We start from the raw sequence: 18,423 nt of genomic DNA, 5'->3' as shown, positions 1-18,423 counted from the left end.
CTGACTCTGCAGACGGGAGAAGATGTGGGCCTGACTGGTCCAGCTCCAGAGTTAGAACCAGGCTTTCCGTCTCATAGCAGGGTTTAGCAGCCTCGTCCCCACCCCCACTCACAGGAGTAAGGACAGCCAGGCAAAGAGGATTAGGGGTGGCTTTTCAGGATTGTGAGCTCAGGCAGTATTAAGCCAGGATGCCCCTGACAGAGTAGTGTTGGAAACCGATACTGACTTTGATGTGTTGATTTAGCTGTATCCCAGATTGGTACATTTTGGGTATTAAAAGTATCAGGAAAAGGTGAAGAAAATGTATATATAATCAAAATATTTAATGATCGAAAAGGGTTTTTCCCCCTTATGTAATGGATTTTAAATGCTTGATAATCCAAAATATGATATATGCTCAAAGATGAGACTGATCGGAGTGTCACTTAATGTGATCATCTGTCCTGCCTTTTTTCTTTTTTTTTTTTTTTACCAGATATTTATTTGTACTTCACTGTAGGCTGTATGGAGGTCTGGTGGTGCAGTGGTTAAGAGCTCGACTGCTAAACAAAAGGCTGGCAGTTGGAATCCACCGTCCACTCCATGGAAACCCTATGGAGGCAGTTCTGCTGTGCCCTGTAGGGTCGCTATGAGTTGGAATCAACTCAATGGCAACAGGTTTATAGGCTTATGTTGATTAATAAGATCATTTTAATTTTAAAACTTTTATTGGTTAAATGATGTAATTACATTTGTTAATTATGTGGGTAGGCTATTTAATAACACTGATATCCTTCCATTTCATGATTACTCACAGCCTTATTAACAGGCTGAAATGGTTGATGGAGAGGGCACAGTTCACTTGTTACTTATGTTTTAAAGCAATAACAGTATTATTATATTTTTTTGATCATCGTTGCTTTCCAGAATTGAAAAGTGATAGAACTGCAGGTTTATACTCATTAAATTCATATTATTAAATGTGTTTTCACTGCCAGTATATGCATTGCCTACAGCTCTTTTTTTGACCAAATGAATTATAATCCCACTTGGTTGAGTTTTATTGTTTTGTCTTTTTTTTTGAGAATTACCTTAGAAAGGAGATTAAGTATTTCCTCATACAGAAATAAGAAAAAATTCTCCAAGTTCCATGTCACTCAGTTAGCTAACATGATTATTTTACATGGTTCAAGTTTGTGTCTCTCTCAAACATTCCTTTTTCCTAGGCATTCTTTTCTGCATTTGTTTTGCACACATTGGCTTAATGACCTGAATTCTTACAGATTAGCAGCAGGAAACGTTGTCTGAGAGTTCAGTGCCGAGGTCTCATATGTGCGATGCAAAACTCTTTGTCAAAAACCAAGCTTAATGTTTATGCTGACCAAGAAGAAGCATGCTTCACAGGAAAGCTGTTATCTACAGCACTGTGGGTCTCTGAGCACAAAAGTCTCATTTCCAATAGAGGCTGAAATTGCTACAGCAAATGAAGGCAGAAAGGGCTTGTGGGCTGAAAGAAAAAGCCCTCTTAGAAAAAAGTGGAGGGGCTTAATGTGCAGGAAGGGACTTTTGTCATCAAAGTGCTAGAAGTATCTGTGCACTCAATGCAAAAATCTCATTGAAAACAGGTCACTATTGCATTTGAACAGTTCATTTTTCTTTTGGCAGTACTATATGCCACATTTATGATGATATGCGACCATCGTATGTTTTAGCCTAGAATGTACCAATATACCCAATATATTGTAAAGACCACTTGAGAGAGGCATAGTAAAAAGTAATTGGATGTACATTCAGCTTAGTGATGATAATACTGTTTTTTGAACAATTTCCCAGTTTTATCTATATAGTGGAGTCCCTGGGTGGCACAAACAGTTAACACACTTGGCTTCTAACCAAAAGGTTGGAGGTTTGAATCCACCCAGAGGTGTCTTGGAAGAAGGGCCTGGCAATCTGCTTCTGAAAAACCCGCCATTGAAAACCCTATGGAGCACACTAGTCTGACACAAACGGGGTCACCATGAGTTGGAGTTGACTCGACAGAGACTGATTTTTTCATCTAGCCCCTATACAATAAAGAAGGGATTTTTTTCTCACAAGAGTGATATGACTTTTTTTTTTTTTATTTCATTGCAGAAGAAATACATAGTAAATTTTAGCATTACAGACTCTAAATGTATTGGGCTCCTTGTCAAAAGGCCATAATAATAGCCACCACCATTTAGTGCTTATTGTTTCCCATGAGCTAGGCAATATGCTCTCTGGTGTTTTACCTTACTTAATACAACAGCCCTATAAGTAAATGCCAGTATTGTTTCCATTTTATAATCAAGGCTGTAAAGCTCAGCAAAGTTAAATAACTTGTCTGATTTCACAAAGTAGAGCCAGGACCCAGCCATGGAACTGTCTGATATACCCCACTTGTAATAAAATGGTGGGAAAGCAAACTTGATTACCTAAGAATATCCATTTTAAAAGGTGTTTAAATAATGCTAGGTGAATTCCAATCTCTAGATAGTTTAGATGTGGAAATAAATCACCTATGTTCACTATTGTGTTTAAAACCTTATCAAGACTAGGAAATAGTAGCCTGTTCCTCCTTTAACAGAGTACCCCCAGATAATCATTGCTAACTTGGTTGAGAACATGGTAGAATAATTATCGATTGATTGATAGTGTTTGAAAGAAGTAACCGTCTTGGTTTTCTGAAAAGCTGATTGCTCATGAATTTCAAGAAAGGCTAGCAGTATAAGTAGCACCTAGAGAGAGAAAATTTGATCTCTGCCCCTGATGTCAACCCTCTACAGATATGCTGCCCAGACCACACTGGGGATTAGTACCCAGGCGGGAAGACCCTGTCGAGCGGGGGAGCCACCTGGGCAGGCATATCAAGTCCTGCCCTCTGGGAATGGACTCTGGCAGCAGTGATATGGATAAAGGACTTTCTGCTATACTTACTCTGAGGCATTTGTGGCTTGGTGGTAGGATTCTCACTTTGCGTGTTAGAGACCCAGGTCCGTTCAATTCGCAGCCAGTGCACCTCGTGTGTAGCCACCGTCCATTTGTCAGCAGAGGCTTGTGTGTTGCTGTGATGCTGAACAGGTTTCATCAGAGCTTCCAGATTAAGACAGACGAGGAAGAAAGGTCTGGTGATCTACATCCAAAAATCAGCCAGTGAAAACCCTGTGGATCACAATGAACCAATCCGAAACTGCATTTCTTTGTGTTGTACATGGGGTCACCATGGGGAGGCCGACTCGACAGCAGCTAACAACAACTCTACTTATTAAATTTGTCATTGAATGTACAGGAATTAGATACCTGTAAGGCCACTTGTGCCCTGTCTTGCTTCCTAGAACTTCCAGGCTGTAGCTCTCTTGAAAAGGTTTATGAATTGTTTCACGTATCAGACACCATTTGGGTGTGAACCTTAATATTTTCTCAGTGTGAATAAAAAACACACACACACACACACACACACAAACAAAACAAACAAAAAAACCTCTCCATTGAAATTTAAGAGCAGATATATTTTTTTTTATCAAGAATCTAATAAAGGAAGCAAGCCCAAGAAAAGATGATTTACCCAGAGTCCAGGTGTGTGATTTGGGCTCAGGCACTGACCTAGAGAGTTCGGTGAGCTTTTCCTGTGCTCCTGTACTTGGGTGAAGTGGTGGTACAGATCATTTTAGAAATAGAGACTTTTGATTGTTCTTCAGAAATGAGAGAAGTGGAATAGAATTTAGTAAGGAAAAATGCAGTTGAGGAGGATAGCATGGAAAAAAATAAAAAGAAGATGGCATTTTGTTTCAAGATTAAGATAATGTGAAAATGCCTTTTTGAGTTCATGCCAGTAGCACATGGTAGGCACATATGTTGAATGCTTTCTGTGTTCTGGACACTATCAAGGGCACTAAAAAGGCTGAACAATTTGCTGTCCTCGGAGCAAAAATACAACTTCGCAGAATACTACAACACATGGAAGAATATGCAGAAGAAAATCAGGGGTCTGTCTGAGGACAATATGTGAAAGGAAGAATAAAGTACTTAACCGTGTTGGCACTCTGTGATAAAAGGGTACTAAAGTGTCCATCTTCCTGAAAGTTCTTGATTATCATAGCTCTAAAATATTTTCTTATATTAACATGAGTAGTTTAAGCCTAAGTCAACATAACAAGGCTTCTTTTTTCTTTCTTCTATGCGATAGTTTAAAGAAATGCAGGCATACATCTCTGAGGAGCCTTAGCATATGTGCTTGGCCTGGTGGCATTTTAGTCTTGTTCCCCTCCCCTTCCTAAGCAGGAGCAACTGCTGATTAGCTCAAGTTCTTGAGCAAAGCAACTTGCTCTTTCTCATTTTCTTCATGATTGTGCAGCTTGGGAGAGAGAAGAACTGTACCCCATCTTCTAAGGATAAAAGATTATATTTGACTTGAAAAATTTCTCTAATTTCACCTTTTCAACTTTGCCCAAAGAGAGCTTTACTCAGGCTGATTCATAGTCTTGTGAGATTGAAGGAAAAAGGTAATTCTATTATAGCCTTGTGCTGAGATTGAGTGCAATTTGTGTTTCCCGCTTTTGCACTCCTTGTTTTACAGCACAAACTTAAGAAGTGATTTTGAGGGACTTGTGTGTGGAAATTTTGCACATTTCATGGAAGCCCTGTGTGCTGTAGGTCCCAGGCATCTCCCTCATGTCATCCCTCTCTGGGCCCAAGGCTGTATTCCTTGCAGTCGCCTCAGATACCTGCTAGGGAAGCCAGTAACACATCTGCCCTATAAACAAAGAGCAAAGCTTTTATTAACCTGCCTGGCGTCATTACTAAGTAACATGGCAGAATCTTGAGTAAAAGTTTCTATTGTAGCTATACAGAAAAACCCGTTGCCGTTGAGTTGATTCTGACTCATAGTGACCCTGTAAGACCGAGTAGAACTGCTCCATAGGATTTTCAAGGAGCGCGTGGTGGATTCAAACTACCAACCTTTTGGTTAGCAGCTGAGCTCTTAACCACTGTGCCACCAGGGCTCCAGATATACAAAGGCTAACATATTAAAACTCTCAGTGTCAAAACATGTCTAATTCATGTTTTATTCGTAGCTTTAAATGTGAGCTAGGTTTCTTTTTTTTTTTTTCCTCAGTGTTTGGTGGTTTATTCTCATTCGAATTATTTTATTTTAGAATTTGGCTGATTTATCATTTCTTGAGCATTTCCCACAAAAATTTATTGAAAAGGATGTCTTCAGCTTTTAAACAAGTATGTATATGTGGGTAAATGAGTGTTGGTGTAAGAAGCCTGAAAGGAACTGGATCAGTTCTAAACTAAACCTGAAAACATTGCAAATTTACTTTAAAAAAAAAAAAAAGTGCATTACTTTAGCGTTCATATTTAAATATCTTAACTTAAAAACATAATTTAGCTTAAAGTGTGCCTTTCACCCATGCTTTTATGAATCTACCTGGGGAACTTAAAAAAAATGCAGAAGCCTTGGGCACAACTCCAGAAATTGTCACTTTGACTCCCACAGTCTGCTGTAGAAATGCCTGAGGTAGGGCCTGGACATTGGCATTTTTTAATTGCTTCCAAATCCACAGTTTAAAACCATTAGTTTAAAATATTGCTTCTGTGGCATTGGTTAAGAATAAGAAAATTTTTATACGAAGCTCATCAAGTTACCTTTTTAATCTCTTAATAGCACTTGACCAAATATGAGGCCCTATAAGAGATAAAATATAGGGGCCACAGTACCAGTCCCTGTGTGTCTGCAGTCAGGAGGACTATGAGGTGATGCACAGAGATGGCTGTGATACAGGAAGAATATGTAAGTGTCCTCGTCCTGGTATCAAGGGCTCCAGTGCTCAAAGGACGGTGAAGTCACATTTGGCTGGGAGGACAGGAAATCCTTAAAGAAGTGACACTCACGAAAGGTCTTGAAGGATGAGAGGACTTGACAGGCCACAGGCAAGGCAGAGCATTTCATATAGAACACAACTACCTGAGCAGAAACAGAGGGAAGTTCTGCCTTTTCAGGGAATTGTTCCAGCACAGAGTGTAGTTGTCATAGGGCATGGTCTAGGTGTCAGTATAGATACATCAGGTGAAGGCTTCATCGTTGGTAATCCTTCATTGCCATGTTGAGAGTATCATGCCTAACTCAGTAGGCAGCAAGGTGCCATGGGGAGTTTTTTAGCAAGGCAATTAAGTTTCTGTTCCAAAGTTTGGCTGTTGTGACTAGGGTAGATTAGGACACAGTTAGTTGGGGGAATCTCTTAGAAGACAAAATGTAAAGAGGGCCTGAATTAGGGTAGGAACAAAAGCTTAACAATTACTGCCAAAGTAGAATGAGTCCTCCATGGTAAAACTGCAGTGCGGGAAAAGGAGAGAGCAGAGTCAAGATAATGCTTGTCATCTCGGTGACATGGGAGAGCAGTGTCCCAGTCAAAGAAATAATGAAGCCACTCTTCACATGGTGCTTGTGCAGAGCAGTTGGAAATTGGCTCTGGGCAGGAGCTGAAGGAAAGATGCCCCCACCAAGACACTAAGACCATCAGCATGGATAACACCTACTTGTGTTTTGCCATCAAGTTAATTGTGACTCATAGCAACCCTATAGGACAGAGGGCTTCCAAGGAGCACCTGGTGGATTCAAACTGCATACTTTTTGTCAGTTCTTCTTTGGTCTTCCGTATTCATTGTCCAGCTTTCGCATGCATATGAGATGATTAAAAATGCCATGGCTTGGGTCAGGCACACCTTAGTCCTCAAGGTGACATCTTTGCTTTTCAACACTTTAACAAGGTCTTTTGTAGCTGATTTGCCCAACGTAATGCGCCTTTTGATTTCTTGACTGCTGCTTCCATGGCTGTTGATTGTGGATCCAAGTAAAATGTAGTCCTTGACAATCATGTTACCTCTTGAAGTGGTTGAACGTCAACCAGTTCTTCCTTCCATCTTCTTTTGATGTTTCCTGCATTATTTAATATTTTCCCTATGGAATTCTTCACTATTGCAACTCGAGGCTTGAATTTTTTCATCATTTCTTTCAGCTTGAGAAACGCCAAGCGTGTTCTTCCCTTGTGGTTTTCTATCTCCAGGTCTTTGCACATGTCATCACAATACTTTGTCTTCTCAGGCTGCCCTTCGAAATCTTCTTTTCAGTTCTTTTACTTCATCATTTCTTCCTTTTGCTTTAGCTGTTCTATGTTCAAGACCAAGTTTCAGAGTCTCTTCTGACATCCGTTTTGGTCTTTTCTTTCTTTCCTGTCTTTTCAGTGACCTCTTTCTTTCTTCATGGATGATGTCCTTGATGTCATTCTCACAGCTTGTCTGGTCTTCAGTCATTAGTGTTCAGCACTTCAGATCTATTCTTGAGATAGTGTCTAAATTCAGGTGGGATATACTCAAGGTCGTACTTTGGCTCTCTTTGGCACTCATGGACTTGTCCTAATTTTCTTCGGTTTTAGCTTGAACTTACTTGATGGTCTGTTCCACAGTTGGCCCCTGGCCTGTTCTGACTATTGAGCTTCTCTGTCATCTCCTGTGCATTCCATCTGGTGAGGTCCATGTGTATAGTCACCATTCATGTTGGTGAAAAAAGGTATTTGCAATGAAGTCATTGGTCTTGCAAAATTCAGTCATGCAGCCTCTGGCATCGTTTCTGTCACCAAGACCATATTTTCAACTACGGATCTTCATCTTTGTTTCCAACTTTCGCATTCCAATCACCAGTAATTATCAGTGCATCCTGATTGCATGTTCGATCAATTTCAGACTGCGGAAGTTGATAAAAATGTTCAATTTTCTTCATCATTGGCCTTAGTGGTTGGTGGGTAATTTTGAATAATAGTTGTATTAACTGGTCTTCCTTGTAAGCGTATGTATATTATCCTATCACTGACAGTGTTGTGTTTCATGATGGATCTTGAAATGTTCTTTTTGACATCATTTTCCTCTTAAAGTTGTCATTCCTAGCATAGTAGACCATTTGATTGTCCAATTCAAAATGACCTATACCAGTCCATTTCAGCTAACTAAAATACCTAGGATATCAATTTTTGTCTCTTCCATTTCATTTTTGACAATTTCCAATTTTCCTAGATTCATACTTCATACGTTCTATGTTCCGATTACTAATGGATGTTTGTAGCTGTTTCTTCTCATTTTGAGTCATGCCACATTAGCAGATGAAGGTCCTGAAAGCTTGACTCTATCCACGTCATTAAGGTCGACTCTGCCTTTGAGAAGGCAGCTCTCCCCCCAGTCGTATTTTGAGTTACTCCCAGCCTGGGGGGCTCATCCTCCGGCACTGTATCAGGCAATGTTCTGCTGCTATTCATAAAGTTTTCGCTGGCTAATTCTTTTCAGAAGTAGACTGCCGGGTCTTCTTAGTCTGTCTTAGTCTGGATGCTCAGCTGAAATCTGTCCGCCATGGGTGACCCTGCTAGTATTTGAATACTGGTGACATAGCTTGTGGCATCACAGCAGCACACAAGCCCACACAGTACGACAAAGTGACAAATGCATGGGTGGTGTGTATAGAGAGAGAGAGAGAGATTTACATCAAGGAATGGCTCACGCAGTTTTTCAAGGCTGCAGTGTCCCAAGTCTGTAGGGCAGGAGAGAGGCTCCTTCTGATTCAGGTAGCTGCAGGGGCTGGCGAACCCAAGGTCGGCAGAATGGAAAACAGGGCTGTTGCAGGCTTCTGCTGATTCATGCAGCCCCAGGAGCTGGTGAACCCAGGATCCGCAGATCGGAGAGCAGTGCTGTTGCAGGCTGTGAAGACTGAGGAATCTCAAGATCTAGAGGCAAGACTGCCAGTAAACTGCTAGCTTAAGTCCCAAGAACTGGAGGTCAGACGAACAGGAGCCAGCTGCAGGATCCTGAACAAGCAAAAGCCCTGGCAAGAAGAGCAGCAAGGACTAGGTGACAGAGGGCTGAGAGATGAAGGCTGAGGGGGCAGTGAGCTGCTACAGGCCCAACCCGCATCAGTACCACTCACAGCAGATCCCATCATGGGGGTGATCACATATCACATCTCAGCATGGAAGTGACCACAGCATTATACAACTGCCGAAACACTGAGAATCATGGCCCAGACAAGTTGACACACAATCTTAACCATCATAGCCTACAAGGAAGACCAGTTAATACAACTACTATTCAAAATTTATGCACCAACCACTAATGCCAAAGATGAAGAAATTGAAGATTTTTACCAGTATCTGCAGTCTGAAGTTGATCAAACACACAATGGAATGTGTAAAGTATGACTGTAGGAAAATTGGAAGTTGTCAGAAGTGAAACGGAATGTATAAATTTCAGTATCCTAGGCATTAGTAGAAGTCCTAGTGGCACAGTGGTTAAGAGCTCCACTGTTAACTAAAAGGTCAGTGGTTTAAATCTACCAACCACTCCTTAGAAACCCTATGAGGCAGCTCTACTCTTTATATAGGATCACAATGAGTTGGAATCAACTTGATGGCACCCAACAACAACAGCAGACGTTAGTCAGCTGATACGAACATTTAGAATTGGACAATCATATGGCCTACTATGCCAGGAATGTGTGTGTGTGTGTGTGTGTGTGCGTGCACACGCAAGCATATATATATGTCACAGGTAAATAATTTATATGTATATATATATATAATTTTCATTTATAAAAATAATAAAAATGTAAAATATTTTTTAAATTATAATAAAACAATTGTTTATACATATGCATAAATTTCTTCACTTCTGAGATACTTCAGAATAACCAGGAGGAAAAGCAGTTGAGTGTAACTGTAGATGCAGCAGGGTTGTGATTCTGAGATGGCAGTTGTTGAAAAGGGGTGGTGAGTTTTTGCAGTTTCATTATGTTATCCTGTCTATTTTTATACATGTTTGAAATCTCCCGTTCTAAAAGTTTTAAAAATAATTTTAAAAAATTGCTCCTCTGAAGTCATAAATAAAAATAACAATTTTAAAACAAACTTTATCAACTCTGTAGATTGTGATTCTTTTGCATCACAGGTTCTGGAACCTGAGTGCAAATATGAATCACCTGAGGGCTTCTTAAGGTACAGATTTCTGGGCCCACCCCTAGAGGTTTTGATTCCATAGATCTGGGGTGAGGCCTGGGAATTTTCTCTTCCAAGAAGTTTCCAGGCGATTTGGTTGGTGACCCATACCTTGATAACCAGTGTTTTACATAAATTATTGTAAAAAGCTTCTTGAATGACCCTTGTGGGAAATTTCATGAATGCTGTATTTGAGTGGTGATGGTGGGCCTATCCTTTTGAATTTGGTGAAAAAAATAAGCCTCTGAGCCTTAGCTAATGCATCATTTCGGTTATGTCTGGTTTGGATTGCCTGGTTGCTCAATGTAGCTCAAGAGAAGTCACATGGATCTATTGCCCAGATCATCTTGGCTTAGCTCTTAGGCACTTCAGACTTGAGGTTCCTGGGTGTGTGTACGTGGGGTGGAGGAAGATGGCAGTTTTTTTTCTATAATAGTTTTCTTATTGCTATGTGTTGTGAGTAAAGTTTTAATTTTTCTGAAATGTCTAGTGTTAATAAAAGTTTGGTTTTCATATACTAAGGTTAAAGTAGGAGTCGTAAGTGGTGCAGACACTTAACGTGCTCAGCTACTGATAGAAAGGTTGTTGAGTTGAGTCCGCCCAGAGACTCCTCAGAAGGAAGGCCTGGTGATCTAACTCCAGAAAATCAGCCATCAGAAACCCCATGGAGCACAGTTCTACCCTGACATATATGGACTTACCAGGAGTCAGAATCTACCTGAAGGCAGCTAACAACAACAACAACTCAATTCTCGACTCACAAATGGCTGTGAGTAACCACAGCCATTGGCAGTAAGGCACCTAGATTTGATCACTTAATAAACATCATGTCTTTGGTAACCATACGACTTAATGTAATTTCTCTATCATTTCCATTCCAATTGTTGAGCTTTAGTTATGTATTAAATGTTATCACCTAAAGATACATGCAGATGTCAACAAATAGAAATAATTGAATTGAAAATTTGAATAATGTGGTAGGGAAAAAAACATCTGAGTTCCAAAGAACCAGAAATTTTGTAGAGATCTAAGAGGTGATCCAGTCCAGGGTTGAAAAATATGTCACATCATGTTCCATCTCCATCAATGGCTCACTTTGCTCATTGCTGTGTGCAGAAGGGAACTGAAGCCCCATTTGGGCTCCAACAGAGAGAGTGATAATTCATTCGTAACATTTGCCATATCCACGAGGGAGCCTAGTTACACCCTCAAGCCTGTAATCACTTTGATCCATGGCTTTAAATCCTTCCTGAGGAACGAGGAAATGGAGGCCCCCAAAATCTAAAGACATTACCAAAGTCATCCACTACCTAGTGGCTGTGCTGATATTTAGGAGGTAGGAATTTCGTTGTTTCCATAAACCATTGACAGTAGATTATAGACAACTGATCTAAGTACTTAGGGCCAAAAACAAAAGAAACTGTAGTAGTCACAGTGTTTAAAATACGCTGTAAGAACAGATCTGGACTACTGTAGTGAAAGTTCAGGGTCATTTATAAAAGGTAACTTGTGAAAAGCTGGAGAAGTGAGGAGCCAGTTCGGGTGGCAGTCTGCCTGAGGTATCCTTGCCACCACTAGGCAAACAGAGGGATGCAGCAGCTCAAGACAGCCAAGGTAAAGAGTGACCAAGGCTGTCTGTCCCTCCACGGAGGGGCTGGCTGTGGTCTGTCGGTCAGAGTTGTGGGACGCAGTTAGGGGAGAGAAACCTTGTAACATTTTTGTTTTTGTTTTGTTTATTCATTGAGAAAGTACTTGGCCAGACAGCATTGTGTATTTGTGTGTTTTGTGTGTATGTGTAAATAATATAGTGTAGCTAAAGCAATTTTTTTTTTAATTTTTTTTTTTTTAAGCAATTAGGTAAAAAAAAAAATTTTTAATTAGGTAGTAAGCGGAAAATAGATGTCTAAAGAGACAGCAGGACATGTTAACACTGAAGCTGCTTGTGGTACCACTGGAAGGTGTATAGGTGCTCCAAGGGAAAAGATGTATGATTAAATTCTACACTAGGTATTCTGCCATTTGTCAGATACTTGTGCTATAATAATGGCTGTCACTTGTCAAATGCTTGGTATGTGCTCCCACTTGTCTGAGTTTTCATGTGTTATTTAATGTCAGTCATTCTGAAGCAGTAGGTGGTATCTGTTTTTGAGGCTTCAAATCATCATACTGCTTTCCCAAACAATTTCTATTTAGAAACCATTCACCCATTTTACAGAGGGAAAAACGAAGTTTCACATACCTGGAAGGGACATGAAATGAGAATCAAACCAGGTTTACCCACTTCTGAAGCCACTGCTCATGTTGTTGTTGTTAGGTGCCATAGAGTCGGTACCAACGCATAGCGACCCTATGCACAACACAACGAAACAGTGCTCGGTCCTGAGCCATCCTTAAAATCGTTGTTAGGCTTGACCTCATTGTTGCAGCCACTGTGTCAATCCACCTCATTGAGAGTCTTCCTTGTTTCCGCTGACCCTGTACTCTGGCAAGCATGGTGTCCTTCTCCAGGGACTGATCACTTCTGACAACATGTCCAAAGTATGTAAGACGCAGTCTCACCATCCTTGCTTCTAAAGAGCATTCTGGCTGTACTTCTTCTAAGACAGATTTGTTCGTTCTTTTGGCAGTCCACAATATATTCAATATTCTTTGCCAACACCACAATTTAAAGGCATCAATTCTTCATTGGTCTTCCTTATTCATTGTCCAGCTTTCATGTGCATATGATGCGATTGAAAATACCATTTTCGTGCTTGGGTCAGGGGCACCTTAGTCTTCAAGGTGACGTGTTTGCTCTTCAACACTTTTGAAGAGGTCCTTTGCAGCAGATTTACCCAATGCAATGCGTCTTTTGATTTCTTGACTGCTACTTCCATGGCTGTTGATTGTGGTTCCAAGTGAAACAAAATCCTTGACAACTTCAGTCTTTTCTCCATTTATCATGATGTTGCTCATTGGTCCAGTTGTGAGGATTTTTGTTTTCCTTATGTTGAGGTGCAATCCATACTGAAGGCTGTGGTCTTTGATCTTAATTAGTAAGTGCTTCAAGTCCTCTTCACTTTCAGCAAGCAAGGTTGTGTCATCTGCATAACACAGGTTGTTAATGAGTCTTTGTCCAATCCTGATGCCCCGTTCTTCTTTATATAGTCCAACTTCTCATATTATTTGTTCAGCATACAGATTGAAGGTGAAAGAATACAACCGTGACGCACACCTTCCTGACTTCAAACCAATCGGTATTCCCTTGTTCTGTCTGAACAACTGCCTCTTGATCTATGTAAAGGTTCCTCATGAGCACAATTAAGTGTTTTGGAATTTCCATTCTTCGTAATATTATGCATAATTTGTTATGATCCGCACAGTCAGATGCCTTTGCATAGTCAATTAAACACAGGTAAATATCCTTCTGGTATTCTCTGCTTTCTGCCAGGTTCCATCTGACATCAGCAGTGATATCCCTGGTTCCATGTCCTCTTCTGAAACCGGCCTGAATTTCTGGCAGTTCCCTGTTGATATACTGCTGCAGCCGTTTTTGAGTGATCTTCAGCAAAATTTTGCTTGTGTGTGATATTAATGATATTGTTCTATAATTTCCATATTCGGTTGGATCAGCTTTCTTGCGAATAGGCATAGATACATGTCTCTTCCAGTCAGTTGGCCAGGAAGCTGTCTTCCATATTTCTTGGCATAGATGAGTGAGCATCTCCAGTGCTGCACTTGTTTGTTGAAACATCTCAATCGATATTCCATCAAGTCCTGGAGCCTTGTTTTTCACCAGTGCCTTCAGAGCAGCTTGGACTTCTTCCTTCAGTACCATCGGTTCCTGATCATATGCCACCTTTTGAAATGGTTGAACATCAACTAATTCTTTTTGGTATAATGACTCTGTGCATTCCTTCCATCTTCTTTTGATGCTTCCTGCATCATTTAATATTTTCCCCATAGAATCCTTCACTATTGCAACTCGAGGCTTGAATTTTTTCTTCAGTTCTTTCAGCTTGAGAAATGCCGAGTGTGTTCTTCCCTTTTGGTTTTCCATCTCCAGCTCTTTGCACATGTCATTATCATACTTTACTTTGTCCTGTCGAGCTGACCTTTGAAATCTTCTGTTCAGTTCATGTACTTCATCGATTCTTCCTTTTGCTTTAGCTGCTCGACGTTTGAGAGCAAGTTTCAGAGTCTCCTCTGACATCCGTCTTGGTCTTTTCTTTCTTTCCTGTCTTTTCAGTGACCTTTTGCTTTCTTCATGGATGATATCCTTGATGTCATGCCCCAACTCATCTGATCTTCAGTCACTGGTGTTCAATACGTCATATCTCTTCTTCAGATGGTCTCTAAATTCAGGTGGGATATACTCAAGGTCATATTTTGGCTCTCGCGGACTTGCTCTGATTTTCTTCATTTTCAGCTTGAACTTGTGTATGAGCAATTGATGGTCTGTTCCACAGTTGGCCCCTGGCCTTGTTCTGACTGATGGTATTGAGCTTTTCCATCGTCTCTTTCCACGGATGTAGTTGATTTGATTTCTGTGTGTTCCATCTGGCGAGGTCCGTGTGTATAAAATAGTCACCGTTTATGTTGGTTAAAGAAGGTATTTGCAATGAAGAAGTCGTTGGTCTTGCAAAATTCTATCATTCGATCTCCAGCATTGTTTCTAACACCAAGGCCGTATTTTCCAACTACCAGTGTTTCTTCTTTCTGCTCATAATCATTACATAATACTGCCATTTGCATCTAAATTCTCTGAACCTGTGTGCTCTTATTTGTAAACTAGAGATAACACCAAATATGCACATCAGGAGAACCAATTTTTTTTAATGAAAACTTCATAATTTACCAAGCTTTATTTAGAAATAATATGCAGTTATTAATAAATAAAAGACTTAAGCCAACAAGCGGCATTTCATAGTCATATCATTTATTCATATCCAGTAAGCAATGTTATTATGTAGTTTTACTAACATTAATTTATTTTCTTCCTTTACTGAACTGTTTTTTCAAGACCATCATTGATTTAACTGGATAGAATTTAGTCTTTACTTTTGTATCATAAATATCTTTTTTACTAAATAGTCATGCTTGAAGGAACTGAGCAATTAATTAAATTGCAGTATAATTAGTGGTTGCACAGTAATACACAACCACATATAGTCTTTAAAATGCTTATTATTTAGGCAGAGATAGTTTGTCATTTCCTCGTATGTCTTTATTACATTAAATCTTAAAGGCAGAGATACTTAATACGTTAGATGTGAAATGTTAGTGCCAACAAGTGGAAGTAATTTAGCTTAGTTACTGCTAGTTAATCCACCGCAGACTCCAAGGCCGTGTTTTAAGACCTTAAAAGGAGTAGATGAAAATATGGTACAATGTGGTCAGTTTCATGTTAGTGAAGCTCATCTTTACCAAAGGATTCTAATGAAAATTGATCTTCCAATTAGAAAAATATAACTTGGACTTATAAAAATATTATAATACGTTAGGCTGATGGATGATTTTCCCCACTTGACTGCCTTTTTTCTTTCTCCATATGATTGCTTTATGGTCAAAGACATGTTCGTGTGCTGTTGAGTAGATTCAGACTTATAGCAACACTATAGGGCAGAGTAGAACTGCCCCATAGGGTTTCCTAGGCTCAAGTCTTTGCAGGAACAGTCTCCAGGCCATTGCTGTCACGGAGTGGTGGGTGGGTTTGAACTGCCAACCTTTCAGTTACTAGCCAAGCACTTAACCATTGCATGACCAGGGCTCCCTGGTCAAAGATAAAGCACGTTTATTTATATGTTATATTTATATATGATAAAATCTCCTTTAAACTTAATAAAGGTTTTGTTGCCTTTAATTAGGAAGATTTGCTCTAAAATAAGAGAACGTTGAAAACTGTAATACAAAACTGAAATTCATGAGAAACTTTAAAAAACAAATATCTAATGAGGCTAGTTTACAGGCTTTAGAAAGTGACTCATAGCTAGAACTTCTAAGTAAGGATTGGAATGGAAAGTTTTAAGTGACAGTCTGCCTAATTCAAGGAATAGAGTTAATTCTTCTCAGGCCAACAATCTTATAATATGGTGAATTGAGCGAGGACATCCTAAAACGTGAGTTTCATCAGGGCTTTGTACTCTCTTTCACTGTCAGGATTTTTTTATTTTACAATATGTTTGAGGCTTCCAGGCCTCACATCACTTTCCCAAGCTAAACAAACAAAAAACCAAACGCATTGCCATCAAGTGGGTTTTGACTGATGGCGACCCCATGTATGTCAGAGTACAGTTGTGCTCCCTAGGGTTTTTAGCGGCTGATTTTTTAGAAGTAGATCTCCAGGCCTTTCTTCTGAGGTACCTTTGAGTGTACTCAGACCTCCAGCTGAGCACGTTAACTGTTTCTACCACCCAGGTACAAACCCCCTCTGTAGGTTTAGGTCCACTCTGTTGAGCTTTTCTATTAGATAAACATGAGATGGTAAAGTTATCACACTTGTCGCTCGCTTCCTGAACAGTCACAGCAAATGGTATTTAACATTGTATGCAGTTCTATTCCTGGCAGTTGACAGAACTTTTTGTGTGTTGATTTGTTTTCCCATCTTGTTTTCTGTAGAAGCGCTCTAGAGGTCAAGTGCTGTTTGATAAAGTATGTGAACACCTGAACCTGCTAGAAAAGGACTACTTTGGGCTTACATATCGAGATGCTGAAAACCAAAAGGTGAGAGATAAAAGCAATACAAAATAAGATGGATTGAGCTGCTTGTTACTGCGCACAGGTGAGCTAAAACTAAACAGGTGGATCATTTTTTTCCATTTTCCCTCCGTCCCTGCACTTACTACTTTGAATCCCTAAATGCTGTTCATCACCTTACTTCCTTGTGAAGGAAATTATTTAGAGCTTTCTTTAATCTTGATTAAGATTAAAGAAAGCCCTGGTGGCACAGTGATTAAGAGCTCAGCTGCTAACCAGAAGGTCAGCAGTTTGAATCCATCAGCCACTCCTTGGAAATCCTATGGGGCAGTTCTACTCTGTCCTATACGGTTACTATGAGTCAATGGCAACGAGTTTTTTTTTTTTTTAAATCTTAATTATTCTAGAAGCGGTGAGTCAGCTGTTCTGTTTTTCATGTTTTTAGTGATTTATTATTCCAGAGAAGCATGTTATGTGATGCTTTTTTTATGACATATTACACCAGATTATTGGAGCCAATGAGAAGCAATACATTGGTACATACGTAGAAAACAGGTTCATATCCCAAAATTCTATGAGGATATCAGGGTTGTGACATAAATTGTTAGGGCAGTTGAAGATTGGGGCTGCTATCCTATTTTTAATTCATGTCATTATGCTTTCATATCCTTTCCAAATCAGTAGATGGGATGAATGGGTCATTAGCTGACTTAAATATGTCTGCTGCATTCAGTGGGCATTTAGTGTGTAATATAGTTGACTGTAATGCCTGAGTCACGAATGCAGGCACTCAGGGCTCTGCCTCACTAATCCCTGTAACTACCTGAAAAATAAAGTATGTTTCCATTGTGTTGGTGGTGGAAATGGAGTCACAGAAATCTTTTTCATAGGTTACTTGTTTTGGTATTGTGGAATAAGTCATACTTAATGCCAGCTGAATTCAGGGGACCATTTCTAACTTTATGATTAAGCATCTGATTTTCCAGGTAAGAAAAATCACAAATCTCAAGCAAGCGTTCATTTATGAGGGAAGTTTTCCAGATAAGTGGGTGCGTGAGAACCTGCAGTTACAGGAGCCACTGACATGGGACCAAATGGCCAGGACATCAGTGTGTCAAGTTACATATATCTTTAACTTATTCTGATAACATGTATGAACATAGAATCATCCTCGAATTTTTTCTTATTTCTGTGGTAGCCTGAATCCCTGAAGGCAATGGTTGTAAAAGGAAGAGAATTTTGTCAAGCATGAACTGTGTACACACACGGGTTTTCTTATTATCCTTTCTTAGACCAGGACCTGGGCCTTGCGGTGTCTGGCAGGGAAGGACCGCTGCTCAGAGACCTTCCAACAACCAGCTCCTTAGTGGATATCATTGTTAGGGGATGACCACATGAGTGGATGTCTACCTCTGATCAACATGAAGTAATTTTTATTCTTCCTTCATTCAAATTAAGAATGTTATTTCCTTTTCAGAATTGGCTGGACCCGTCTAAGGAAATAAAAAAACAGATTCGAAGTAAGTTCTGTTTTTTTTTTCAATGGAAATATGAAGACATTGGTAGTATATAACTAATTGATTACTGTGACTATAAACTTTTTTGAAAGACAGATTAAAATCTCAAATTTGATCTTTGGCAGATTAGTCTAGCTCAGATAGTGTTCATATTTAATAAGCACAACCCAGGAATTACACTCGACCTATTCCCCCAT

The 18,423-nt window shown here is 39.8% G+C and overlaps 1 protein-coding gene across 9 annotated transcripts in view; it reads left to right on the top strand.

Annotated features, from left to right (window-relative positions):
- Positions 1–18,423, top strand: part of EPB41L3 (erythrocyte membrane protein band 4.1 like 3) — a 305,002-nt gene that overhangs the window by 229,885 nt on the left and 56,694 nt on the right. For all 9 annotated transcript variants that reach the window (XM_049901814.1, XM_049901811.1, XM_049901815.1 and 6 more), the window contains exons 4-5: positions 16,632–16,736; positions 18,187–18,229. In XM_049901814.1, coding sequence (XP_049757771.1) covers positions 16,632–16,736; positions 18,187–18,229 — 148 coding nt within the window. The remainder of the gene's footprint in view (positions 1–16,631; positions 16,737–18,186; positions 18,230–18,423) is intronic.

Source organism: Elephas maximus, chromosome 11, assembly GCF_024166365.1.
Source record: "Elephas maximus indicus isolate mEleMax1 chromosome 11, mEleMax1 primary haplotype, whole genome shotgun sequence".
Taxonomy (NCBI): Eukaryota; Metazoa; Chordata; class Mammalia; order Proboscidea; family Elephantidae; genus Elephas; species Elephas maximus.
Note: the sequence above shows the minus strand (reverse complement) of the source record. Positions and strands in the feature narration are given on the sequence as shown.